Source organism: Hippopotamus amphibius, chromosome 2, assembly GCF_030028045.1.
Source record: "Hippopotamus amphibius kiboko isolate mHipAmp2 chromosome 2, mHipAmp2.hap2, whole genome shotgun sequence".
Taxonomy (NCBI): Eukaryota; Metazoa; Chordata; class Mammalia; order Artiodactyla; family Hippopotamidae; genus Hippopotamus; species Hippopotamus amphibius.
Genome location: NC_080187.1, coordinates 171,819,961 through 171,846,267, shown reverse-complemented (window position 1 = coordinate 171,846,267; position 26,307 = coordinate 171,819,961). Strand labels below are relative to the sequence as shown.

At 45.1% G+C, this 26,307-nt stretch overlaps 1 protein-coding gene and 1 pseudogene across 1 annotated transcript; one reads left to right on the top strand and one right to left on the bottom strand.

The window, feature by feature from the left end:
- The first annotated feature begins 14,761 nt into the window (after positions 1-14,761).
- LOC130845460 (dehydrogenase/reductase SDR family member 4-like) lies at positions 14,762-26,200 on the top strand. The gene is made up of 8 exons (XM_057722681.1): positions 14,762-14,920; positions 16,066-16,243; positions 20,923-21,024; positions 23,010-23,080; positions 23,177-23,228; positions 23,548-23,682; positions 24,129-24,184; positions 25,671-26,200. Exons 1-8 carry the CDS (start codon positions 14,790-14,792, stop codon positions 25,783-25,785), a joined length of 840 nt encoding a protein of 279 aa, XP_057578664.1. The 5' UTR covers positions 14,762-14,789; the 3' UTR covers positions 25,786-26,200.
- On the bottom strand, positions 16,804-17,641 carry LOC130845462 (cytochrome c-like; annotated as a pseudogene).
- Positions 26,201-26,307: the final 107 nt, after the last annotated feature.

Genomic DNA, 26,307 nt, shown 5'->3' with positions numbered 1-26,307 from the left:
ATCACATTGGTTGATTTGCATATATTGAAGAATCCTTGCATTCCAGGAATAAACCCCACTTGATCATGATGTATGATCCTTTTAATGCGTTGTTGGATTCTGTTGGCTAGTATTTTGTTGAAGATTTTTGCGTCTAAATTCATCAGTGATATTGGTCTGTAATTTTCTTTTTTTTTTTGTAGTATCTTTGTCTGGTTTTGGTATCAGGGTGATGGTGGCCTCATAGAATGAGTTTGGGATTGTTCCTTCCTCTGCAATTTTTTGGAAGAGTTTGAGAAGGATGGGTTTTAGCTCTTCTCTAAGTGTCTGACAGAATTCAGCTGTGAAGCCATCTGGTCCTGGACTTTTGTTTGTTGAAAAATTTTTAATCACAGTTTCGATTTCATTACTTGTGATTGCTCTGTTCATATTTTCTATGTCTTCCTGATTCAGTCTTGGAAGGTTATACCTTTCTAAGAATTTGTCCATTTCTTCCAGGTTGTCCATTTTATTGGCATACAGTTGCTTGTAGTAGTCTCTTTTGATGCTTCTTATTTCTGGAGTGTCCATTGTAACTTCTCCTGATTCATTTCTAATTTTATTGATCTGAGTCCTCTCCCTCTTTTTCTTGATGAGTCTCACTAAAGTTTTATCAATTTTGTTTATCTTCTCAAAGAACCAGATTTTAGTTTTATTGATTTTTCTATTGTTTTGTTTCTATTTCATTTATTTCTGCTCTGATCTTTATGATTTCTCTCTTTCTACTAACTTTGTGTTCTGTTTGCTCTTCTTTCTCTAGTTTCTCCAGATGTAAGGTTAGATTGTTTACTGGGGATTTTCTTGTTTCTTGAGGTAGGATTGTATTGCTGTAAACTTCCCTCTTAGAACTGCTTTTGCTGCATCCCATAGGTTTTGGATCATTGTGTTTTCATTGTCATTTGTCTCTAGTTATTTATTTATTTATTTATTTATTTTGGCACACGGGCTTAGTTGCTCCACGGCATGTGGGATCTTCCTGGAGCTAGGATTGAACCCGTAACCTCTGCATTGGCAGGCAGATTCTTAACCACTGCACCACCTAGGAAGCCCCTCTAGTTATTTTTTTATTTCCTCTTTGATTTCTTCAGTGATCTCTTGGTTGTTTAGTAGTGTATTGTTTAGCCTCCATGTGTTTGTGTTTTTTATAGTATTTTTCCTATGATTGATTTCTAATCTCATAGCATTGTGGTTGGAAAAGATGCTTGATACAATTTCAGTTTTCTTAAATTTACCAAGGCTTGATTTGTGACCCAAAATATGATCTATGCTGGAGAATGTTCTGTGTGCACTTGAGAAGAAAGTGTAATCTGTTGTTTTTGGATGGAATATCCTATAAAAATCAATTAAATCTAGCTGGTCTATTGTGCCATTAAAGCTTGTGTTTCCTTATTAATTTTCTGTGTGGATGATCTGTCCATTGGTGTAAGTGGGGTGTTAAAGTCCCTCACTGTGACTGTGTTACTCTCAATCTCCTCTTTTATACTTGTTAGCATTTGCCTTATGTATTGAGGTGCTCCTATATTGGGTGCATATATATTTATAATTGTTATATCCTCTTCTTGGATTGATCTCTTGATCATTATGTAGTGTCCTTTCTTGTCTCTTGTAACATTTTTTATTTTAAAGTCTATTTTATCTGATATGAGTGTTGCTACTCCAGCTTTCTTTTGATTTCCATTTGCATGGAATATCTTTTTCCAACCCCTCACATTCAGTCTGTATGTGTCCCTAGGTCTGAAGTGGGTCTCTTATAGACAGAATATATATGGGTCTTGTTTTTGTATCCATTTAGCCAGTCTGTGTCTTTTGGTTGGAGCATGTAGTCCATTTACATTCAAGGTAATTATTGATATGTATGTTCCTATTACCATTTTCTTAATTGTTTTGGTTTTGTTTTTGTAGGTCCTTTTCTTCTCTTATGTTTCCCGCTTAGAGAAGTTCCTTTAGCATTTGTTGTAGGGCTGGTTTGCTGGTGTTGAATTCTCTTAGCTGTTGCTTGTCTGTAAAGCTTTTGAGTTCTCTGTCAAATCTGAATGAGATACTTGCTGGGTAGAGTATTCTTGGTTGTAGGTTCTTCCTTTTCATCACTTTAAGTATATCATGCCACTCCCTTCTGGCTTGTGGAGTTTCTGCTGAGAAATCAACTGCTAACCTTATGGGAGTTCCCTTGTATGTTATTTGTCCTTTTTCCCTTGTTGCTTTTAATAATTTTTCTTTGTCTTTAATTTTTGTCAATTTGACTACTATGTGTCTTGGCATGTTTCTCCTTGGGTTTATCCTGCCTGGGACTCTCTGCACTTCCTGGACTTGGGTGACTATTTCCTTTCCCATGTTAGGGAACTTTTCAACTATAATCTCTTCCAATATTTTCTTAGGGCCTTTCTCTCTCTCTTCTCCTTCTGGGACCCCTATAATGCGAATGTTGGTGCATTTAATGTTGTCCCAGAGGTCTCTTAGGCTGTCTTCATTTCTTTTCATTCTTTTTTCTTTATTCTTTTCCACATCAGTGATTTTCACCATTCTGTCTTCCAGGTCACTTATCTGTTCTTCTGCCTCAGTTATTCTGCCCTTGGTTCCTTCTAGTGTATTTTTCATTTCAGTTATTGTATTGCTTATCTCTGTTTGTTTGTTCTTTAATTCTTCTAGGTCATTGTTAAACTTTTCTTGCATCTTTTCAACCTTTGCATCCAGTCTTTTTTCAAAGTGCTGGATAATCTTCACTATCATTATTCTGAATTCTTTTTCTGGAAGGTTGCCTATCTCCACTTCACTTAGTTGTTTTTTGGGGGTTTTATCTTGTTCATTCATCTGGCACAAAGTCCTCTGTCTTTTTATTTTCTCTATCTTTCTGTGGCTGTGGTTTTCAGTTCCACAGAATAAAATACTGCTGATACTGCTTGATACTGCTGTCTGCCCTCTTGTGAAGGAGGCTATCTAAGAGGCTTGTGCATGCTTCCTGATGGGAGGGACTAGTGGTGGGCAGGGCTGGGTGTTGCTTTGGTGGGCAGAGCTCAGTAAAACTTTAATCCACTTGTCTGCCAGTGGGTGGGGCTACGTTCCCACCCTGTTGGTTCTTTGGCCTGAAGTGACCCAGCACTGGAGCTTACAGGCTCTTTGGCAGGGCTAATGGCAGGACTCCAGACTCTGGGAGGGCTCACACCAATGAGCACTTCCCAGAACCCCCACTGCCAGTGCCCATATCCCTGCGGTGAGCCACAGCTGCCCCCCACCTCTGCAGGCTACCCTCCAACACTAGCAGGTAGGTCTGGTTCAGTCTCCTATGGGGTCACTGCCCCTTCCCCCTGGGTCCTGGTGTGCACACTACTTTTTGTGTGCCCTGCAAGAGTGGAGTCTGTTTCCCCTAGTCCTATGGAAGTCCTGCAATCAAATCCCACTGGCCTTCAAACTCTGAATCTGGGGGATTCCTCCTCCCGTTGCCAGACCCCCAGGTTGGGAACCCTGACATGAGACTCAGAACCCTCACTCCAGTGTGTGGACTTCTGTGGTATAACTATTCTCCAGTTTGTGAGTCACCCAAGCAACATTTATGAGATTTGATTTTTTCATGATTGCACCCCTCCTACTGTCACATTGTGGCTTCTCCCTTGTCTCTGGATGTGTGGTGTCCTTTTTGGTGATTTACAGTGTCTTCCTGTCGATGATTGTTCAGGATTTAGTTGTGATTCCAGTGCTCTTGCAAGAGGGAATGAGTGCACATCCTTCTACTGTGCCATCTTGAACCATCTCCCAAGATTTGTCTTAAATGTCCCTTTCTCATGAAGCTTTCCCAGACCACCCCAACTAAAAACACTCTCTCCCTTCTCTGAATTGTCATGCTGTTCTATTTGAAATTATTTTATGAAACTTTTTCCACTTTCCTTTTATTTACTTCTTTGCAGTATTCATTAAAATCCTGACATGGAAACAGATAGACAAATCAATGGAATGAAATAGAATCCAGAAATAGGCTCAAATACATATGGGGGGATTCCCTGGTGGCGCAGTGGTTAAGAATCAGCCTGCCAATGCTGGGGACATGGGTTCAAGCCCTGGTCCAGGAAGATCCCACATGCTGTGAAGCAATTAAGCCCGTGTGCTACTACTACTGAATCTGCACACTAGAGCCCACAAGCCACAACTATTGAGCCTGTGTGCCACAACTACTGAAGCTCACACAGCTCGAGCCTGTGCTCCACAACAAGAGAAGCCACCACAATGAGAAGCCCGCACACCACAATGAGGAGTAGCCCCCGCTCACTGCAACTAGAGAAAGCCAGCGCGCAGCAACCAAGACCCAAAGCAGCCAATAACTTAATTCATTAATTAATTTTAAAATGTATATACATCCTAACTAAATGAATTAATTAAAAAAATACATATGAAAATACTAAAAATAATCAAGGCATAGAAGGATAATGCAAACAGTGCTGAGATAACTGATTAACCCTTCAGGAAAAAAATTAACCTGGATCTCTATCTCACTTCCCATACAAGAGCAAATATCAGATGGCCCAAAGATTTTAACACACACACACACACACACACACACACACACACACATATGCAAAACCCACATTGAATAACTATAGAAAAACATGAGTGAATTTTTTATATTTTTGGAGTAAGAAAGGCCTTTCTAAGCATGACATAAAACTCAGAAGCCATAAGAGAAAAGATAAATAAATTTGATTCCATAAAAATTTAAAGCTTCTACATGACATTTAAAAAACATAAACTCAAAAGTCAAACTGGGAAAGATATTTGCCACACGTGACAGTCAAATGGTTAATTTCCTTCCATGAAGTGTTTATGAGACCAAAAAAGAGGTACTTCCCTGGTGATGCAGTGGATAAGACTCCGCACTCCCAATGCAGGAGCCCAGGTTCAATCCCTGGTCAAGGAACTAGATCCCACATGCATGCTGCAACTAAGAATTCACATGTCACAACTAAGGACCCCACTTGCTGTAACTAAGGAGCCCATGTGCCACAACTAAGGAGCCTGCCTGCTGCAACTAAGACCCAGCACAACCAAATAAATAAATAAATATTTTTTTAAAAAAGAATAAATAAGCATATACCCAGAGAAAACCATAATTCAAAAAAATACATGTACCACAATGTTCATTGCAGCATTATTTATAATAGCCAGGACTGGGACTTCCCTGATGGTCCAGTGGGTAAGACTCTTCACTCCCAATGCAGGGGGCCCAGGTCTGATCCCTGGTTAGGGAGCTAGATCCCACATGCATGCCACAACTAAGAAGTCCGTTTGCTGCAACTATGAGCCTGCATGCCACAACTAAGACCCAGTGCAGCCAAAATAAATAAATAAATATAATAGCCAGGACATGGAAGCAACCTAAATGTTCATCAACAGATGAATGGATACAGAAGATGTGGCCATATACACAATGGAATATTACTCAGCCATAAAAAGGAATGAAATTGAGTTATTCGTAGTGAGGTGGGTGGACCTAGAGTCTGTCATACAGAGTAGAGTAAATCAGAAAGAGAAAAACAAATGTCGTATGCTATCGCGTATAAATGGAATCTAGAAAAGTGGTACTGATGAACCTAGTGGCAGGGCAGGAATAGAGACTCAGACTAGAGAACAAACTTGAGGACATGGTGGGTGGGGAAGCTGTGATGTAGTGAGACAGTAGCATTGACATATACATGCTACCAAATGTAAAATAGATAGTTAGTGGGAAGCTGCTGCAGAGCACAGGGAGAGCAGCTCAATGGTTTGTAAAGACCTAAAGGGGTGGGAAAGGGAGGTGGGAGGGAGGCTCATGAGAGAGGGGATATGGGGATATATGCATATAGCTGATTCACTTTGTTGTACAGCAGAAACTAACACAATACTGGAAAGCAATTATATTCCAAAAAGATGAAAAAAAATTTTCTTAAAGGAAACAACAAAACTGGACAAAGGACATGAACAAGCATTTTATGAAACAAGAAATACAAATACCAGTAAACATATGAAAAAATCATCTTAATAAAGAAATATAAATCGGAAATAGTTTTTTCACCCAGACTGACAAAAGTTAAAATGCTTGGTGAAACTGAATGCTAAGAAGGTGTGATGAAATGGATACCATCACACAGAATTGCCTTCTCAGGAAGGGTATCTGAGCCTGGAGATGGGCACAGCTTTTCTGGAAGGCAACTGGCAATTTCTCTCAAAATGTCAAAGGCACATACTTGCTAACTATTGCTTCAACTATTTATCTGGGCCAGTACAAACAAGTTCTCCTAGCTAAATGAAAAAAGATGCTATTGCAACATCATATATTTTGTAAATTTCTTTATTTCTTTTATTGGCTGTGTTGGGTCTTTTTTGCTGTGTGGGGGCTTTCTTTAGTTGCAGTGAGTGGGGGCTAATCCTCGTTGTGGTACACGGGCTCCTCATTGCCGTGGCTTCTCTTGTTGTGGAGTACGGGCTCTAGCCGTGTGGGCTTCAGTAGTTGCAGCACGTGGGCTCAATAGTTGTGGCGCATGGGCTTAGTTGCTCCTTGACATGTGGGATCTTCCTGGAGCAGGGCTTGAACCCATGTCCCCTGCATTGGCAGGTGGATTCTCAACCACTGTGCCATCTAGGAAGCCCTGCAACATCATATATTTTGGAGAAAAGGCATAAACAACTGAAGGGAGCTTCAATGGGTAACTGATAAATGATTAAGCATCCAGATAATGAAAGAAGGAATAAGGATGAAGTATGGCCTGCTCGTCAAGATCTCCAGCACAAAAATAAATAAAATAAAAAAAACAAATAAAAAAATTAAAAAAAAAAAAAAAAAAAGATCTCCAGCACAGGCCAACAGGCTAGGAAGCGTGCGTGCACTGGCACACACAAATGAGTGTACATAAAAAATGATGGACACCAAATGATAGACACCAACCCTCTCTAGGTAACAGTGTTGCACCAGTGTGGGTGACCTGGTCTTGACATTGTACTACAGATATTACCACTGTAAGAGTTCACCAGGGAGGAAGTTGGGGGAAGAGTACACAGGGACTCTATGTATTACTTTTGAGTTTATATTTACTGTGAGACTATAATTACTTCAAAATAAAAAGATTAAAAACAACAACAACAACAACAACAAGGTACAGGAAGTGTGTATAGTATGATTCTTTGGTTTTTTACAAAATACCAAAAGGTAAGAACGATCCCTTTGTCATCAAATTCAAAATGAGTGAGGACAGCATATGCAACCAGAAGGACAAACCCACCCCCCCCCTTCACTCCTGAGGGTTTGCTTGAGGCAGAGGATAATAAATTCTTACAGTCCCTCTACTTCCCATGCAGAGATTAAAAAGAGTGCACACTGCTCAAAAATTTGATCTGGCCTAACGAAGAGAGAGCGCTCAGAAGCAGACCGCTCTGTCCTTTTGGCAAGGTTTGTGATGGGCCTTATTCATTTCATACCACAGGGCTCTTCTGCTGCTCGAAAAGCAGGACAGGGTAACTGAAACTGCTTTGCATGATAATGGCAAATGTTATCTTCAGAGAGGACAGGCTGGCACCTCTAGGGAAATGGTTCACTTTCTTTTGTGGATTTAGACTGCCTCCTCCCTAGGAATTGCTGATAGTTCTTGGAAGGGGTGTGTGTGTGTGTGTGTGTGTGTGTGTGTGTGTGTGTGTGTGTGTGTGTGTGTTCTGTTGATCCAGAAATTTACAGGCAGATAAAATACTTCAGGGGGGACCAGGGAACATTTTTTCATCTTGTACCAGCAGAGAGATCTCAAGGAAAACGTGTGGAGCTCCAGGACTAGCCTTCACTCTTGTGCTGCCCTGAGACTGCCAAAGCCCACCCTGCAATTTTCTACTCAAGCCCCACAGAAGAATTCAAACTGGCAGGAACTGCAGTTACAGAGGATTCTTGCTTCAGAGTGCCCTGAGGCTCTGATTTAGGGGAAAGGACAGATCCTCTGCGATAACATCCCCTGTGTGCTGGGAGTGGGGTCTTGCATTGGAAAGATTCTGAAGGAAAGAAACTGTGAGTCCCCAGCAAAGCAGATGCCTGGTTGTGACAGAGACAGAGTAAAGGGACAAAGTAGGTGATTAAATAGTTAATCCCACTAGATGATTATACGTAGAAAAAAGTATAGGACACTCCTATACATTCATGATTACTCAAGAAAGCAGATTTGCATAATCACAAAACCAAGCAGGCTTCATTAGCAAAAAAACCATGTGACAGAAGCAAGAGACATGTCCCAAAATAATAGAACAATGGTGGCATGAGGCCAACAGCTGTCCAGTGAGCTCAGTAAGTTAATGACCCCTAGGACATGCTCTTTGCACACTTAAAAAGCAATAATTTATGGAAAGGTGACAGTTCAAAGTGAAAGACCCTCATGGTACTGAGACCTGAAATAACTTTTCCATAGTGCCACGACAGTGCTGGCTTGACCAGGTAGGGACAAGAAAACTCCCCTGCCCACCAACCTGGAGGAGGAGCTGATGATGGAAGCGTGATGTTCTATTCAAGAATGAGGAAGAAAGTGGTCTTTTCCCCCTCCCCACTTTCCCTTGATTATAAAACTGTAGCCCACTAAGTTCTCGGGCAGAACAAGCATCCTATTCAATCACTTCTTATGTATCACTTTGCCTCTCGCTGAATGAGCTGAGACATAAAGGGCTGAAGCTCCTTGGAGCCCCGCCCCCCTGAAACAACACCTATTGGTTTCAGCTGGAATTAGGAGTCCAAAGGGTTTAGTCGGAGAAACATCTGTGAAAGGAAAAGGGAGGAAGCAGGATTGAGAAGGAGGAGCTGTGAGACCCTGAGATGCAGAACTGGCAAACGCCAGCCCAACAGGAAGCTCCAAAGCAAAGATGGACCCTTAGAGAAGCCCCATGTTAGGCAGAAGTAGGGAGGTCCTTGTACCACCATGCTGTTCAGTCACTGGCTGGGGCCACCCTTGGAAGGAGTTCACTGCCAGCTGGAGGCTGACAGCTAATCAGACTCCCAGCAGCCCGAGTGAGTCCTTTCTAGAAGGAGGATCTGAGCTGTTATCTGCATCCCCACATCTGCCACAGGGACTCTCTGAGGGAAGAAAAGGGGGAAACCACAATTTTGAAAACAGGGCCGAGAATTTGGTTGTGCCCATAAAGGACCTAACGTGAGGCCATATCAGGCAGGCTATTTGGGGGATTTGTCTCTGTATTGTGTCAACTGAAAAAAGAAAAGCACAACACGAGAGCTGTGAGTTCAGTTTTATTTAGGGTTTCTTAAGGACTCTAGCCTAGGAGACAGGCTGTCAGGTAGCTCTGAGGAACTGCTCTGAAGAGGTAAGGGGGAGATGAACATTTATGTGATTTTGTTGAAGGCGTACGTGCAACCAACACACACCTTGGTAGAAGGTTGCTGTTAGTCACAAGGAGAAGATGTGTCCATTGGTGATTTTAGTGCTCTTCTAAGTAGGGGAAGATGCAAGAAATTGGGTTCACATAATTTTCTCTTGAAATTATCTAACTATGTGATGGCCTGTTCTGCCAGCTTCTTCCAGAGCACAGAATGCCTCATTCCTAATCTGTCCTGAACTCCTTCTAGCGTCTGTTAAAGGTCAGAGGCTGCAGTGGCTCGTGATTTCATTCTTGTAGAACCTGGTGGCAAGTGACATTCTTTAGTTTGAATTGTAACTCACTCCACCCCAAACACTTCGTGAATTTCTTGGCGCAATAGCATGGTGAGGGAAGAGGGCGAAGGCAGCTGGGGAAGCGTGGCCTTCCCTATCTGCCGCTGCCTCAAAGCCTGCATCTCAGCCTCCTGTGGAAACCATTCAAGGGCTATAATCCTTGAGTTCCCAGGAGGGACCAGCAGCAGAGAGAACTGAAGCCCAAGGTGGAACCAACTGCTACTTGAAAATACCCTGGGGGATCCCCACCCCCCCCCCCACCCCTTCCCAAGTACAGCAGAAGAAAGCAACCCTGGGCATGAGGGGAAAGAGGAGCCAATGCCTGTCCTGTAAGAACCTCTGCCCGCTGCTGTACAGAGCTCCTGAAACGAACATGTACAAACACTGGGTGGCTGATTTCTGAACGGTGTTCACAAACAACTGCCAAAATTTAGGGCAACTGGGAAAATGTTTGAAAAACCAGAAACTGAATAAGCTACACAATCAAGTTATGAGATTCTGGATAAGGCAACACCTCACGTAGTTAACAATCCATTACCTGTAAATAGGCAAAGACTGTGTCAGTCTCTGGCACCTACAGATATAGTCACTGTTTTTGTCTTGTTTTGTTGTCTTGGTTGGTTTGTCTTAGTAAATTCGTTGCCAACATTTAAAATCAAATATTTCATATTAAAACCCAGATTTCTACCTTCTGCTTAAAATTCCTAAGATCCGGCCATGCTGGGCTGGCCTTGTCAATTACAAACATGAGTGAAACTAAGCGCACCTCTGGTCTGCAAGCTGCCACGTTGGGGGACCCACTGATCCCCATAGGTTCCCAGCCCCTGAGGCCAAGGTGCACTGCCTCTTACCACGCCAAGCTTGCGCCATCACACACAGTTTAAACCGTTCTATCAATGCATACAATGTATAAGAAAGTAGGGCAGCAGAAAAATTCAGTTTAGAAAAATTTAGTACCATTAGAACTGGTTAAATCTCTTTTTTGGCTGCACTGGGGCTTCATTGCTGCATGCATGCTTTCTCTAGTTGCGGCGAGCGGGGGCTACACTTTGTTGCGGTGCCTGGGCTTCTCATTGCAGTGGTTTCTCTTGGTGCAGAGCACAGGCTCCAGGCATATGGATTTCAGCAGTTGTGGCACGTGGGCATGTGCAGTCTTCCCAGACCAGGGCTCAAATTCACGTCCCCTGCATTGGTAGGGGGATTCCTAACCACTGCGCAACCAGGAAAGTCCCCCAATTAAATCTCTTTTAAGGTCATTTGACCATAGCCATCAATTGAAAACACTTGACCCAGGATGCAAATATATTTGCACGAAATACAAAATATATATACATCCAAGGTTGTTCATTGTAGAGTTGTTTGAAATGGCAACACATTGGAAGCTACTTAAATGTTCATCGGTTGGAGACTAGCTAAATAAATTATGGAATATCTACACAATAGAATACTGTACAGGTATTTTTAAAAGGGAGAGAGAGAATAAAGGAGATCTATTGTGTACCACTCAGAACAATCTGCAAGAATGTATTTTAAGAAATGAAAGAGAGAAGTGGGGAAAGGAAGAAAGAAAAGAAACAAGTTGAAGGACATTATGTATAGTGTCGTTCCATTCGTGGGAAACATTTTTAAGGGAAAATATGCATGTAATTGCATAGGAAACTTCTGGAAGGATATACACAAGACCAAGAGCTATATGGGGAGCAGGTAAAAGAAGCATAGGGAAGAGTTACTTTCTTTACTTTTCACTCTATAACCTTGTGTCTCTTTTAAAAATTGTGAACATGTGTTATTTTTGTAATTTAAAAAATATTTTAATGATTAAAACAAAAATGCATTGATGCAGAAAGTAAAATTCCAATTCAGAGAAAATTAATTTCCAAGAAAACTGTCATTCTCTAACAATATCAGAAAAATTAAGAGTAGCTATTCAACACTGACAGCAGATCATGTTGTCATGACTCACTTTGATTCACACATAGAAATAAAACTGCTTACCTCACTGGATTAGACACATTCAATAAAATTTATAAAAACTGTTGGCACTTAGTAAGCGTTCAGTAAAAGTCACTGTTATCACACAGCCCTCCCACACCACTCAAACCTGACATGTGTCAATGAGGCATGAGTCAATGGCCAAGGTGGAATGGCTATTGCAAGCTGCAAGACAAATTCCACCCCAGGTGCATTTCCTTCCAGACTGCAGTCAGCCCTTGAAGATGATGGGAGTGTAGTCCTCAATCATGGAGGCATTTCCTCAAGCTCTGCAGATGGTACCGCCTCCATACAAGAACAATCCCATTATCTATTAAAATCCCCATTACAAAGAGACTCCTACATACATATGTATTTCCCCTGAAGATTTCCTACCCTCATCTCCAACAAGCCAGCTTGACGAGTAGTAGGAGCTGGAGACTCCCACCCTTCTTGCCGACCCTCTATGCTCTTCTGTTCATAGATCCCCTCCCTAATGTCCCCTGTGTTCTCCCAAAAGAATTGCTTAATTCAAAAAGACACATGCACTCCAATGTTCATTGCAGCAGTATTTACAACAGCCAGGCCATGGAAGCAACCTAAATGTCCATCAACAGATGAACGGATAAAGAAGATGTGGCACATACATACAATGGAATATTACTCAGCTGTAAAAAGCAATGAAACTGGGACATTTGTAGAGACATGGATGGACCTAGAGACTGTCATACAGAGTGAAGTGAGTCAGAAAGAGAAAAACAAATATCGTATATTAACATATATGCGGAATATAGAAAAATGGTACAAATCTACTGGTTTGCAAGGCAGAAATAGAGACACAGATGTAGAGAACAAACATAGAGACACCAAGTGGGGAAAGCGGGGAGGGTTGGGGGGGAATGAATTGGGAGATTGGGATACCAAATTGTACACTCTAAATATATGCAGTTTATTGTATGTTAACTATATCTCAATAAAAGTTCTTAAAAAAAGAAAGAAAGAAATGGTGCTGGAGGCCAAATATCAACTCCGCCCAGACATGGAGGGGCCATGTGATGTTTACGAGATCGCAAGCCAGAATTCTCTTTTCCCCAAAACCTTTGCTCTTTGGGGTATGGTTTCTGTCAGCCTCCCTCTCCAACCTCAACCCCAGGATCTGGCTGCTCACCTCTGGACAGGAGGTGAAAGAGATCAAATATATCCTGCAGGCCTGTCCCTTTGAACTAAAAGCCCTGAGAGGCTCTGCACTAGGCCTCCTCTATCCCCTCCCCCAGCCACGCAGGCAGGTGGAGAGCTGGGAAGGGTTCCCACAGTGCATTAGCTCTGAACAGGTCAAGAGGAAGAGGAGTGTCATGCTATCCAGCCTCTGTTGTCAATAATTCATGAGGTTCAGACTGAGGGACACCAGTCAAAGAGTCAGTTTTCCCTGGACATGGGGAAAATTAGACTCAAAGCTCTCTTATCTCATCGGGATGTGCTGAGTAATGCAGCTGTAACATCTAGATTGAGGGATAAACTATAAATCCAGTGCATGCTTGGTATATCATTCGCTGCTCATACACCCCCTTTTGAATGCTGAAGTCCTTTTTGGCTGCTCAGCTGACTTGCACGTATACTAAATGAATCTTTAGCTAGTATGACTGTTATTAAGCAGCGATCCCCAGAACTGAATTTCACAGACCAGGATTCTCTCTCCTCTAATTGTAGGGACTGATTTCGGGTTGCCAGACTGGTGATTTCACCAACAACACCTTTCTCAACCTACCCATCTGCTTTCATCATCTTCTCTCAACAAAAAGACTAACACCAAAAAAAAAAAAAAAAAAAAAAAGGAGCGAAAGCATATTCCAGAGTATAGGGATTCTTAATCTGTTAAATTAAATAAGCTTAGCTTTATGAAACACTATATTGTCTTTCTTTTCCTCTTTTTGCCTTGAACCAGTGAAAACTTTGCCATGGATCTGCACAGCTTCTCACGCTGGCATTTGGAGGCCACTGGGTTAAACCAATTCAGATGCTGACACTGGGTCTGTTGGGGCCTTTCTACAGTGTAGCATAAGCCATCCAGATTTATTAATTCTCCCAGAAACCCAGGAGCGAGATCATTTCAGCCCACTTGGCAGAAGTGGAGGCTGAAGTCTTGCACACAGAATTTACAGCTGGAGAGGACCTTATCCATCATCTACTCCAGCACCCTCAGTTTACAGACAAAGAGCCTGGCCTGTGGCGGCAGTAATAATTACTCTATAGTGGCAATAATTACTATGTGTTTAGTAGTTTACAGTTTATAAAGTGCTTTTACATTCAACAAATATTTATTGAACTAGGTTGAAGGCTAAGACCTGGAACATTGCAATTATGAAGAACTTGAGTGCTCCACCACTGTTTGGGGGAAATGGAGAAGTCCTCTTCCGGTGGAGGGTATAAGAGATCTTCTCCTGTCAGGATCTTTAATTCTGCACACTAGTTACGACTGGTGATCACAGTCTGTGCTCCAGGCCTGTGGGGATGGAGGAGAACTTGAGCCAGAGTGAAGGGCAGTGCAGGCCTAGCCCAGCTGCTCCCCATTTCATTGTCTCTCCCAGGCTCCTCCAGCCTCACCTGGTGGGTGGGCTCCGTAGGGTCCACGAGCCTCACCCCCGACGGCAATCTCAAAACCTTTGCCCTCCTGTGGGCTGTCACAAACGTGGACCCAGACTTTGTTGCAAAACAAAGTCCACCTTGAGGCTCTCGGAAGCAAAAGCAACCAGCTCAAAGTCCCCTCTCCCCCAAGAAAAGACATGGGAAAAAGGGGCGGGAGGACAGAGACGTCTACGGGCTCCCGGAGGTGGGGATGGCCCAAAAGGGAACCGGAACCGATGGCACCTTCCCACACCCGCGGACCGGGGCGAGCAGGGCACTGCGGGGCGGCGCCACAGCCGACAGGGGGCGCCCGCGGCCACAGCCGGCACCCGGCACCAAGGGCCCGAGGGGAGCCGGACCCCTGTCCCGGTCTAGGGCTGCTGGGGAGCTGGGGGCGGTAAGCGGCCAGTGGGGAGCCGGGAGCTGGGAGAGGAGCTCCCTGTGGGCGGTTCATCCTTCGCCCTGCCCCTCGCCCTACCCCACCGTCACCTCCTCTGGGCGGCGCAGAACCCTGCACCCGCCGGCGCCATGCAAAAGGCGGGGCTGCTATTCGGTGCCTGTGCACAGACTTGGAAGTCGATGAGGATGGCTAGCTCCAGCGTGGCGCGCCGGAACCCACTCGAGAATAAGGTGGCCCTAGTAACGGCCTCCACTGAAGGGTGAGTGCCCGAGCCCAAGTCTCGGAGACCCCCGCTGTCTGCAAGCAGGTACTAACCCCTTGTCCTGGGCCTCCGGTGCCCCATCTTCAGGTCTCACGTGTGGCCAGAGTCGTCCCGGGAAGAAAGGAACCACGTGATTGGCCTGCAGCCGCCCCCCCCGGATTTCCGCCCCCCCCCCCCCCGCCCCGACCCTCCTTCGCAATTGCCAGCCCTCTTGTCACCGCTTGCCTCTGGCTCGCTGGCCCCCTCCTTCGTCAATCTAATCTCCCAGGGTTCTGGGCTGCCCCAGTCAACTGGCCCCACCTAGAGTCTGGGAAGACCAGACACCAGAAATCCAAGACAGTCCAGATTCCAAAAATCCTATCCACTGCCTACACCGACTGTGGAAATGTTCCAGACGCCCCACGAGTCTCACAGAACTGAGCCCTTTACCTAGAGGGGACACAAAAGGCATGTGTCCAGATTCTTGTTTAGTTCAGTACCTTTTGGCCTCCCTTGCCAGCCTGTTTCTCACCAACAGCTGTTGTCTACCCTGTTTCTCATTCCCACAGAACCCTGCTAGATGCCAGCTCTTCACAAATCTAAAATACGAACGAATGGGAAATACTAATGGCTAACAAGTGCAAAACGTGTAACCCTTTCTCCCAGGGGAGGATGTAAAAAATTTACGTTTGTAACCAGAGACCCCCCAGTTTCACATGTACCCCAAAACGTACCTAGCAGTAGAATATTGAGATGACGTAGACTATTAAGGAAGATATTTAGGGGTAGAGGCTCTTCTAAGTGAGACCCTCCCATCATGGAAACAGCTGCTGCTTGTTATATCCCTAACTCATTTCTCTCTCCTCATTCCCAAAAGGTGTGGGGCCTGTGACCCGTGGTGGCACCTGTGGAAGGTGATATCGCTTACCCAGAATCTAGATCGAGGGCCAAAACCATAGGAAAAATAAGTAAACCAGTGCCAAAAATATGCTAAGCATGTCCATCATGGTAATGGCTGTGCCATTAACCCCATCTAACACGTGGAGGCCCTACAGAGAGAGAGAGAGCTGGAATTCAAAGCCCAGGCAGTCTGACTCAGGAGCCCACGCACTCCCCCTTTGCCTATACCACACTTGAAAGTCCTTATCTCTCTCTGCCCACAGGATCGGTTTCGCCATCGCCAGGCGTCTGGCGCAGGATGGGGCCCACGTGGTACTCAGCAGCCGAAAGCAGCAGAAAGTGGACAAGGCAGTGGCAGAGCTGCAGAGGGAGGGGCTGAGTGTAACGGGCACTGTGTGCCATGTGGGGAAGGCTGAGGACCGGCAGCGGCTGGTGGCCACGGTGAGCAGCAAGGATATGGGCACAGAGCCAGGAGATGGCAGAAGGGAGCCAGCCTGAGCTGGCTTTCCTGGACAACATGGGCGTAATCCAAGCCAGCACTGTTAACTAAAACACAGCAGTGCGTTCTGCATACCCACTCCAGTCCACCAGCACTTGTTTTTCTTTTTCTTGAGAAGTGCTAAATATTCTTTACTTGATGCTACACATAAACTACACTAATGCCTTTTACTCAGTGAAGATAAAGTATTTCTAAAGAAATACTTTAGAGAATTTTAATTAAATTGGCATACTTAAGACCAAAAAGATAAAGTGGACGTTGTCAGTGTATCTTCAGCCCTTGCCTTAAAAGGCAAATGAACACAACTTGAAACATAGGTGAATCTTGTTCTGTTCTATAAGACAGTGAAGGGATCTTCTCAATATTTAAATATATTAATATAACCAGTTATAGAAATCTAAATATAAAACCAATCTCCTAAAGGGTTTGAGAAAGCATTCACCATCTCCCTGAAAAGTTTAACATTTCTTATTCAAGTTTAATCATCTCTTTAGAAGGAGAAAACAGTGATAGCACTTATTGAACTGGAATTGCTACCAAAATTCAAAAAGCTGACCATATTCATTTAGCCACAAGCCAGTCTTATTTAAATCAGGACAGAAATATTACATCAGCCATTCATGATCTGAATTCTGGGGTATGAGATCAATTTAAATATGGTACACATAAAAAGTCATGAGACATTTGTTTCGTAATAAATAAGGCAGTGGCCAACTGTTACTCATTAGTAGCTTGAGATAAGCTATCTAGTCTGCCCCTTCTCCCTTCTTCTTAATGCCAGCGAAGATCATTTTTGTTCCAGGGATGTACTTCTTGGGATTCTCCAAATACTCCATCAGCGTCTCTTCTCCCCAGGTGATGCCTTTGTTCTTGTTGGCATCTGTGTAAGAGAATCCAGGAGCCTGACCCATCTTTCACCCGAACAGACCATGGAGATTTGGCCCAGTCTTGTGCTTGCCTCCCTTTTCCACAGTATGGCACTGGGCACACTTCTGAACAAAAATCTTCTTGCCCTTCTCAACATCACCCATTTTCAAATCGTTCTTTCTCGGTGCACGACTAAGTGGGTGCCACTCGCAAGTCGAACGTCCCGCTCTCTAAGTCCAAGGACACGCCGGTCCACCAGCACATTTTTATTATGTGCCTTTCTGGTCTGTCTCTGAGAATCATCCCATCTCAGTCAGAGAATCAAAAACCACTCTACTGTTTCAACCCTGCATTGTACCTTGGGGCACCCCCCCCTCCCCCCGCAAAAAAAAAAACCAGCTGATCCTGGCTGTCCAGTAGCTTCCAATCTAATTGGGCAGATGAGAAGGGTAAATACAATCGCACAGTAGGTACTCCCCCTATGAGCTAATAAACAATCAATCCCTGTTTTTCAGCTTATAAAGCTGAGTCCCTGGGAACCTACAGGAGGCAGTCCCTCATGTTTCAATCACCTATTGTGTGCCATTCACTGTTTCGAGCCTTTTGCAGGTTCTCTCCAAACAACAACCCAAGCAAGGCCAGGACTAGTCTCCCTGTTGAAAGATTGGTTCAGAAAGCTGCAGCAACATCCCAAGGTCCCACAGTTAGTAAGAGAAGAGCTGTGAGCCCACCCAGACTTGCTATGCTGCCTACAGACTACCAGGCATTTCCCCATCAGGTCAGGCCTCAGGTTGCCCACTTGGACTTTAGTCTCAAGTGTCTAAGCCAGTGTCAGAGTTGGGGCTTGGCACCAGTCTTCCAGCTGCACAAGAAAATATGAATGTCTTGCAAAGGAGGCTATCCTTCCCTGGGCTCAGGCACAGCCTTTACTTCTTGGAGTGGAAGGGAGAATCTACTCAAGAATGGGAAGCAAAGGATATTGTGCTAACAGAATGAAAGGTGGTAGAAATAATGTGGGTAATCTTAGACAGGAGGACATGAAATGATGGTAGACGGTGGTACAGTAGACAGCATAAGTTTATTCCATTTGTCAGAAGTCATTTGGCAAATGCTCAGATGTGCATTGGAGAGAGCCAGATGTGGGTCCAAGAAAGCCACCTTGCCTGGCATAGGCTGCTGGACAGAGGCTGAGATTGAGACCTTGATCCTCAGGGTGAGGGAGCCACCTGGGATCCTGGGCCAACCAGTGACTAGCCCTATGAAATGTATGTGACCACTTAAATCCACTCAAAATCCTGCTGGAAAAATGACCTCTGGACCTCACCAGGTCCACTTTACCCATCCTGCAGCTCTGGCCCAGAAGTGGGGTTTGAACTAGACCTTGGGGAGTGGGTGGGACTGGGCAGATGGTATAGGGCTGGGATTCCAGATGACCCTGCAAAATGAGCAGACAGCCAGAGAGGGACAGAAAAGGAGAGGGGAACACTGTGAACCCATAGTAGAGATAGAGCACAGGCTCAGGAGGGCTGGTTGGAAATGGGCTGGGTGGGAAGGATGGGGGACAGGGGCCTCCGTGGCCTCCCAAGGGAGTTTAGATGTTCTTGGAGGAAATAAGAAAGCATGTGAGGTATTGAGCAAGGTGAAAATGGTTATTAAAGAACAATAATCTGGCACTGGGAGGAAGGACATATTGGAGAAAAGAAGACTCTGAGCCAAGGACATTAGTGAGGAAACTGATGCTGTCACTTAGGTCTGAGCAGTGGCAGTAGGACCTGGACAGATGTGCCCAAGAGACATTTAGTGGGAACAAACCAAGATTTTTTTTTCTTAGCCGGTGTCCAGAAATGGGAACTAGGAGGGATGAATCAACATTGACTCTCAAGTAGTTTGAATGACCAACGTCAAGTGGAGAATGATAGGATACTTGTTAGCAGTTTGAGATGTGTCCTGCCTGTTGCCAGCGGCTACCCTGTGATGAGGGAAGCTGCTGCCCTGAGGATGGTTACTCCCCAGTGGCCTCCTAATCTGCACCTGGAAGCTTCTCAAAGGGGTCATGAGCCAAAACCAGATTAGCCGCTTCTCCACTTGATTCTACTTTTTTAAAAAAAATAGACCTGTCAGAACGCAGAGCAAGCAATTCAACTACTATAGGGTAGCAATCACCCAATGTAGAGCAAGCCTTAAAAGACACCTGGGTGGTCATAGTAGCCTTGCCATTAATCTTCCACAGTTCTCTGTCTCTGTTCAGTCAAAAGCCAGCCTTCTCTCCATGCTGATAGGCCTAGAAAGAGAAGGGGACAGGATGCGCAGCAGACGTGGAGAAGTGCTCCAGGCTATGCTGCTGCAGTCCACCACCTCCCCACCCCCAAACACACCTGCGCACACGGCCCAGCACACATCACTTTCTAACACATCCTGCGCCTTCCTCATCGTGACACTCACACAGAGCCAAGGCAGGTGACTGGAACTTTGTGCCGGGACACCAAAACTTAGTGCAAGAGACTACGGATACAGGTTTGCAAAGAGTCTGTGATTTTAAAATTTAAATTTATAGGTTGACAGCCCAGGCATCCCCTCAGCAGTGTGGAAGCAACTGAGATTAGCACCTAGTTAGCAAGAATGATTAGTTAAAAACAGAAGCTAGCAGATGGTACACATTGTTAATAACACCCCTCTGTGTGCCAAATCGGGAAGCACAAAGTTGATTGAGGGCCCATTTAGTGCCGCTTGCCCAAGGCATCAAAATTGTCGATTCTGGGCAAACGCGAAGTCTGGTTGCAGGGTGGCGTAATGTTGGCAGATTCTGTTTGGCTACTCGTTACTCCAGCACGTGTCTTCACCTACTTACAATTTATTAAGGAGGCGAGATGTTTAAATCTCAGTTTCTGCCTTGCATCTTCCATGCCTCCAGGCCAGAAAAATAAAAGCAGGGGGGTGGGGGGAGGGGAGAAAATGGCATCATACCAAGTGTGGAACTGCTTTAAGCCCAGGCCGGCATCTCCTCCATCAAGGCTCTCCTGGGTAGCCAGTTTCATTGTGACCCCCGACTCACTTTCGGAGGACTCTTATGAATTAGCTCTGGGTTTGAGTGTAAATTCTGCCACCACTAACTAGCCTTGTGCCCTGAGCAAATCACTTCACCTCTCCCAAAGACCCAGGGAGCAGGCCTCCTGTTCTTAGCCGCCCCTCACATGTCATTACTGAGCTATATGACCTGGAGAAATTACCTTCCCTGGACCTCAGTTTTATCACCTTCACCATGAGGACACTGGGCTAGGTGATCTCAAAGGCCCCTCCCAGTGGCAACTTTCTATAGGTCTATTTAAACTCGTTTCTCCATTCAGGTACGTGTGAACAGGCTGAGTCTGAGATCATGGTAACTCATTCAAGGAGAACTGGACAGTAAGCACTGGGAGAAATGGGGCTGGGGCAAAAGAGGAAGGGAATAGAAATGGATTTTGAGGTGAGAGCCGAGGCCATGAGAATAAAGGAGCTCCCAAAGGGAAAGTCTAAAGAACGAAGGGTCAGTGACAGCCTTAGAGGAAATGGAAGCAGGAAGACAAGACTACAAAAGAAATGAGATGACCGTAAATGTTTTAGCAGCAGAACTTGGGGTGCTGTTGGAGAGAAAATGTTTTAAAGAAAAGAAGTCATTTTGATAACTGTTCCTAAGAAGGAATTCTTTGTCAACATTGATAAGTGCACCTCCCTCTTACTGTCTTGCAGCCCTAATTCAGACTTTACTCCCCTCTAGGCTGTGAACCTTCATGGCGGCGTGGACATCCTAGTCTCTAATGCAGCCGTCAACCCTTTCTTTGGAGATGTAGTGGATGTCACCGAGGAGATGTGGGACAAGGTGAGAGGGGATGAGAGCAGCAGGGGGCGGGCCTCAGAAGACAGCACACAGTCTGCTTTTAGCATGCATTTGTCAAGTGCAGTGTAAATGTGAGGAATCCTTGCAATTTGCCACACACCTGCAGTACAGCTGGGAAAGGGCGAATGGGAGGGCGGTGTTTCCTCTGTCCTTGCTAACCGTCTTCTGCTTCCCTCCCTCAGCTCTCCCCCCTTTCCTCCACCCCTCGCCCCTGTGGCCTTATCCAGGCTTTTCTTTCTTGTTTATTTCCAGCAGACATGGTAGCTAACATGCCAATAACTAATACACTCAAACTTACACACCACCCCTCCCTTTTCAGCTGCCAAAAAAGACTGATTTTTCATTCATTGAGAAACTTTAATAGCTGCTAGTTAAGTGAAATATCAATTCTGGTGAAATGAACTACGTTGCTGCTTTATAACATACAGCGTTTGAAAAAGACCTGCACTCTTTCCTTTTCAACTCCAATGTCAAGAACATCTGAAATCCAGAAGTCTAAATTCAAGGACCAGAATATTGGTTTTCATGTGAGGGTGTATAATTCCTTTATATTTATAATATATTTCACACACCTACATTCTTTAATTATAAAACTTAATTAAAAGATTTGTCTTTGTTTACTAAGGTCAATATTCCTACATGATTTGGAAACGCTAAATTTTTTATGATCTCCCATGGTTTTGCTTTTTACCCTGATGTCATCAATAATTTCTCCACACTGAAGTTTAAGGATACTAAATATTCTAGTTTGTTTATCAGTGTTTCACAGACATAGAGACCAAAGTGCCAAAATGCTCTTCAGTGAGTCAGTTCCTGACTGATATTCTTTAATGCAGAGAAACGTCTTTCATGAGCAGTCTGAATGGAGACCACATGAAAATCAGTTACAAACCAGTACTTTTTCTTTTTAGTTGGCTTTTTTCAAATATCGCAGTATATCAAATCTAAATGCAATGGTTGATCCTTGATTGAACCCTGGACTTTTAAAATAAGACATTCGGGGGACAATTGGGGAAGTTTTATTGTGGACAGTATGTTAGGTAGACTCATTGTCGGTGTTACATTTCCAGGGTGTGATCATGGGTGGCGGTATATCGGAACATCCTTACTCTTTGGAAATAATGCTAATGTATTAGGGCTAGAGCATTATGATGTCTGCAACTCACCTTCAAGGGTAAGGGGAAAAACTGCATAAGTACACAGACAGGGCAAATGGTACAAAATGTGAACAACTCGTGAATGTAGGTAAAGGATCCCCAGATAGTCATTGTCCTTCTATTTCAGCTTTTCTGTAAGAGTGAAATTTTTCAAAATAAGAAGTTGCATGGGGGGCATGGGAGAGGACTATCCCAGCAGTACCTGGAACAATGTAAACAAGGGTTATGCATTTGTTTTAAATTACAGATGTGGGGTTTTGATTGTAGAGTATGTCCCAGCTCCCCCAGAAGTGCCTCCTCATGATCCCACTTGCCAATAAATGTCCAGCCAGACAGTCCATCCTGGAGGGCCAAGAACATCTTACTCACTAAGCTCAGAAGCCAGAAAAGTGCTGGAACAACCCCAAGTGCCTGAGGTCAGGCCACGTTTTCCCTGAGAAACAGCCCACTCTGGGGCAGGTCCAGGAAGCCAGCCCAATTCCAGGCTCTCCCTAGTTGGAAGACACACAGAAAATCTAGCTTAAGTCCAAGGCAGCCCTGAGAGTTCAGGTCCATTCTGGGTCAAACAATACTTGGGAAACAAGATGAACCAGGCTCCATTCTTTCTCACTGAACCTAGCTGAATCAGCCGGCGAAAGCCACCTCTCCCTGGGCCTCGGTTTCTTCACTTGTAAGGACCAGGTAAATCACCTCTAGGATCTCCACCAGCCCTAACAAACAGATCCTGGGAACCCCACTCTAACTCCCCATCACTCTGCCTTCTGCAGCCCTCTTCCCTCATGCTGTTCCCCCCTCTTCTCTCTATTGCAGATTCTGGGCATTAATGTGACGGCCACAGCTCTGATGACAACAGCAGTGGTGCCAGAGATGGAGAAACGAGGGTACAGAGAGTGAGAGGGAGCCTGGGAGCAATGGGCCCCACACAGGCTGGGGGTTGGGGTGTCCCTGGGAAGACGGTCATTCTGTTCTTTTTCCAGAGGCGGCTCAGTGGTGATTGTGGCCTCCATAGGAGCCTACAACATGACTTCTGTAAGAACCCCCTTTTCTGCTACTTTTATCCCTTCCTCTGTCTTGTACCTTCCACCCCTCCAGTTACCCTAAGAAGTTTGTGTCCCCTTTTGGAATCACACCACCAAGTACCTTCCAACAAAATAGAGGCCTCACCTGCACAAATGCTAATCTGGGGGAGGTTTAACCACAAGACAGTTTTCTAACTGGGGAACCACCCCACCCCCCCCACCCCCCCCGCTACAAGAGATTCCCTATTATCCATTGCCCTTTAGATCTTATGTTAAGAACCAAGAATGAATTGGAATTGAAGAGACTAACCTATTCTCTCCTTCCCCAGGGCATGGTCCCTTATAACGTTAGTAAAACAGCCTTGCTGGGCCTCACCAAGAGCCTGGCCGTGGAGCTGGCCCCAAGGAACATTAGGGTGAACTGCCTGGCACCTGGACTCATCAAGACGAGCTTTAGCCGTTCGGTGAGGAAGGGGCGTCCTGCATCCCATTGGGAACCTAAAGGTCATCTTCTCAGATGGAGACAGCAAGCCCCTGGGTCCTGAGCTCCCAACCACTGCTACCCACCCCCCACCCCCGACTTTTCCATATCCCCCCTCCATACCAGCCACATGTCCCGACCAGACCCCCACAGATCCTTTCCTGAGTTGCAGTGAGGCTGAGGAATTCAGGTATCACTCAGGCCATTTCATGTCTCCTTAAGTAGATGAGACCTGGGGTGACCCAGCAAAATGCCTCACTAGAACTTGAAGAGAATGGAACAGAAGAGGGCAGTGGGTAGAGACTGGGAGCTGGGAAGGACTAAGAAGTGAAAGGGGCGTCTCTCCATCCTTCCTCTCAACTGATGTGGGGGTGGGCAGTTTCTCCCCTCACTGTCCCTCACAGGAAGAGATTTCCCTTTTTCCTGCAGTTGTGGGAAGACCAGGCAACACTGGAAAAGCTAAAAGCAGCCATGCAGATCAAAAGGTAAGGCTGTCACAGGGGAGGGCGAGGAGGGATAAAGATGGTCCCTCACAGCCCACGGCTCACCATCTCTCAGTCCTGCAGACAGCACAGGCATGCTCTCCTCTGCTTCAAACACACAGATTTCACAAGTTCTGGAACACAGCATCACTATAGTGCCGTGTGCAAGGAGTCTGCTTCCACTGCAAAAACCAAACACAGAGGCATCCATATTTAGCAGAGCAGAGCCCTGGGGGAGGCCCTGACTCCTCTCTCCACCTGGGTGTTTGCCTCCACCTCTGGGCATCCCTAAGGATGAAGAACCACAACCAAAACCAAAACATGCTTCTGTTAGTTCCCCTTGAATAAAAAGAGGCACATTTCCAAAGCTCACGTTGATGATCCTACAATCCAAATAAAAGGAACGAAGAGCTTTACCAAGTCCCCAAATTCCCCTTGCCTAAGATAATTAGCCTCTTCTCCAAAGGGTTGGCCGCACTATTCAGGCACCTTCATCTGGCTCTCTTTCCTCTAAGTTCCCTGCCTCTCTCCAGCTCTGGCTTCTGGGAACTCTCTTGTCTTTAGCTCCTCCACCTCGTCCCCTCAAGGACACATACCAGCAGTGCCTACTTGAGAAGGGAGATGCCCTCAAGTGCTCCCCAAACCATTCTGATGTCAGGCATGAGCTGCAGGCCTAGTTCACAACTCATTAATAAGTCAGGGTACTGTCATCCTTGAGCAGCAGTGAATGATCTGGCCTCATGCTCTTCAGTCTTGGATGCACATTAGAATCAGGTGGGGTGCTTGCGAAACCACAGATGCTCAGGCCCCACTCCCAGAGATTCTTTTTCTAATTGATCCAAGGTAGGACCTAGGTATCTTTGGCGTGGCATTGGGGGGCAGGTAGTTAAGCCTCTCAGATGACTACAGTGTGAAGCTAGGATGGAGAACCACTAATCCAGGCCTTCTAGGTTTGAGGTACCCTCTCCACCCACCTCTAGAGCATTCTACGGTTAAAGTGTTAAAGTGTTCCTAACTATGCAATCACTGATACAAACACTGAGAATTAGCAGTCTCACAAAATGACTTTAAGGGACAAAAATAGATTCCTGAAGAAAATTGTCTGTGAATGGAAGCTGTACGAGTGGAATCACTTTAAACAAACCATTTACTGTCTCACAGACTCCCTGACAGTCGAATAGCATGCACACACGTGAAGCAAATTCTTTGAGGAATGAAATAGCTGCTCACCAGTTTATATAACTTTGGATTTTGGTGTCCTGAGTTCTCTAAAAAACAAAGTATCTCTATATTATATGAATATAATATGCAATGGTTTTTGCAGAGTACAGTATTAATCCTTACACTGAATTAAAACAGCTTATACTCATGGTAACCCTATTTGATGGACAGCACACTGGTTCTGCAAAATCACCTGATACTTTTTGATGAAGCAAATTTCATTCCCTGTTTGATTTTTACTCCCTTCCTTTTTTCCCCTCCTCCCCAGGATAGGCAAGCCAGAGGACTGTGCAGGCATCGTGTCTTTCCTTTGCTCTGAAGACGCCAGCTACATCACTGGAGAGACAGTGGTGGTGGCTGGAGGGATGCCATCCCGCCTCTGAGAACCTAGAGAACTTCCACCAGTGCAGAGATTGGGCTGCAACTCTTGGATCCTGTTCCAGCATCCATCAACTGGTCTTTCCCACCACTGTCTAGCATACCGCTCACCTTACACTGTAACCCCACCCCCGCCTACCCCCATATTAATTCTGCCCTGTGAAAAACTTCAGCATTCTCTGCTGTCAAGGTGTGGTCTTCTGAGGATTCTCACTGTTGCTGTAGCCTTGAATAGACTTCCCCTGAGAGCATAGGGCAGACCTGCTGAGAGGGCTTAGTCTACGGTGGCAAAGACCAACTCATTTTTTTTTTTCTGGGGAATTTTAGAGAGATGGGAAAGAAGGAACCTGGGGTGGAAGGAACAGGGCTGGAAATTAACAACTCGCAAATGAGGTGCAAATAAAATGCAGATGATCACGATGCTCTGAATCAATGTGTTTGTTTTTTCAGCTTAGGGTGCTGATAGGTGTGGTAGCCAAGCAGAGGGCATAAGTCTGAGTGGACTGGATTCCCCTAAGATCCCCCCA

Coding starts and splice junctions, on each gene's coding strand:
- LOC130845460 (XM_057722681.1), top strand. CDS start 14,790: ATGCAAAAGGCGGGGCTGCTATTCGGTGCCTGTGCACAGACTTGGAAG. Junction 14,921..16,065: donor GTAACGGCCTCCACTGAAGG/GTGAGTGCCCGA, acceptor CTCTGCCCACAG/GATCGGTTTCGCCATCGCCA. Junction 24,185..25,670: donor GCAGCCATGCAGATCAAAAG/GTAAGGCTGTCA, acceptor CCTCCTCCCCAG/GATAGGCAAGCCAGAGGACT.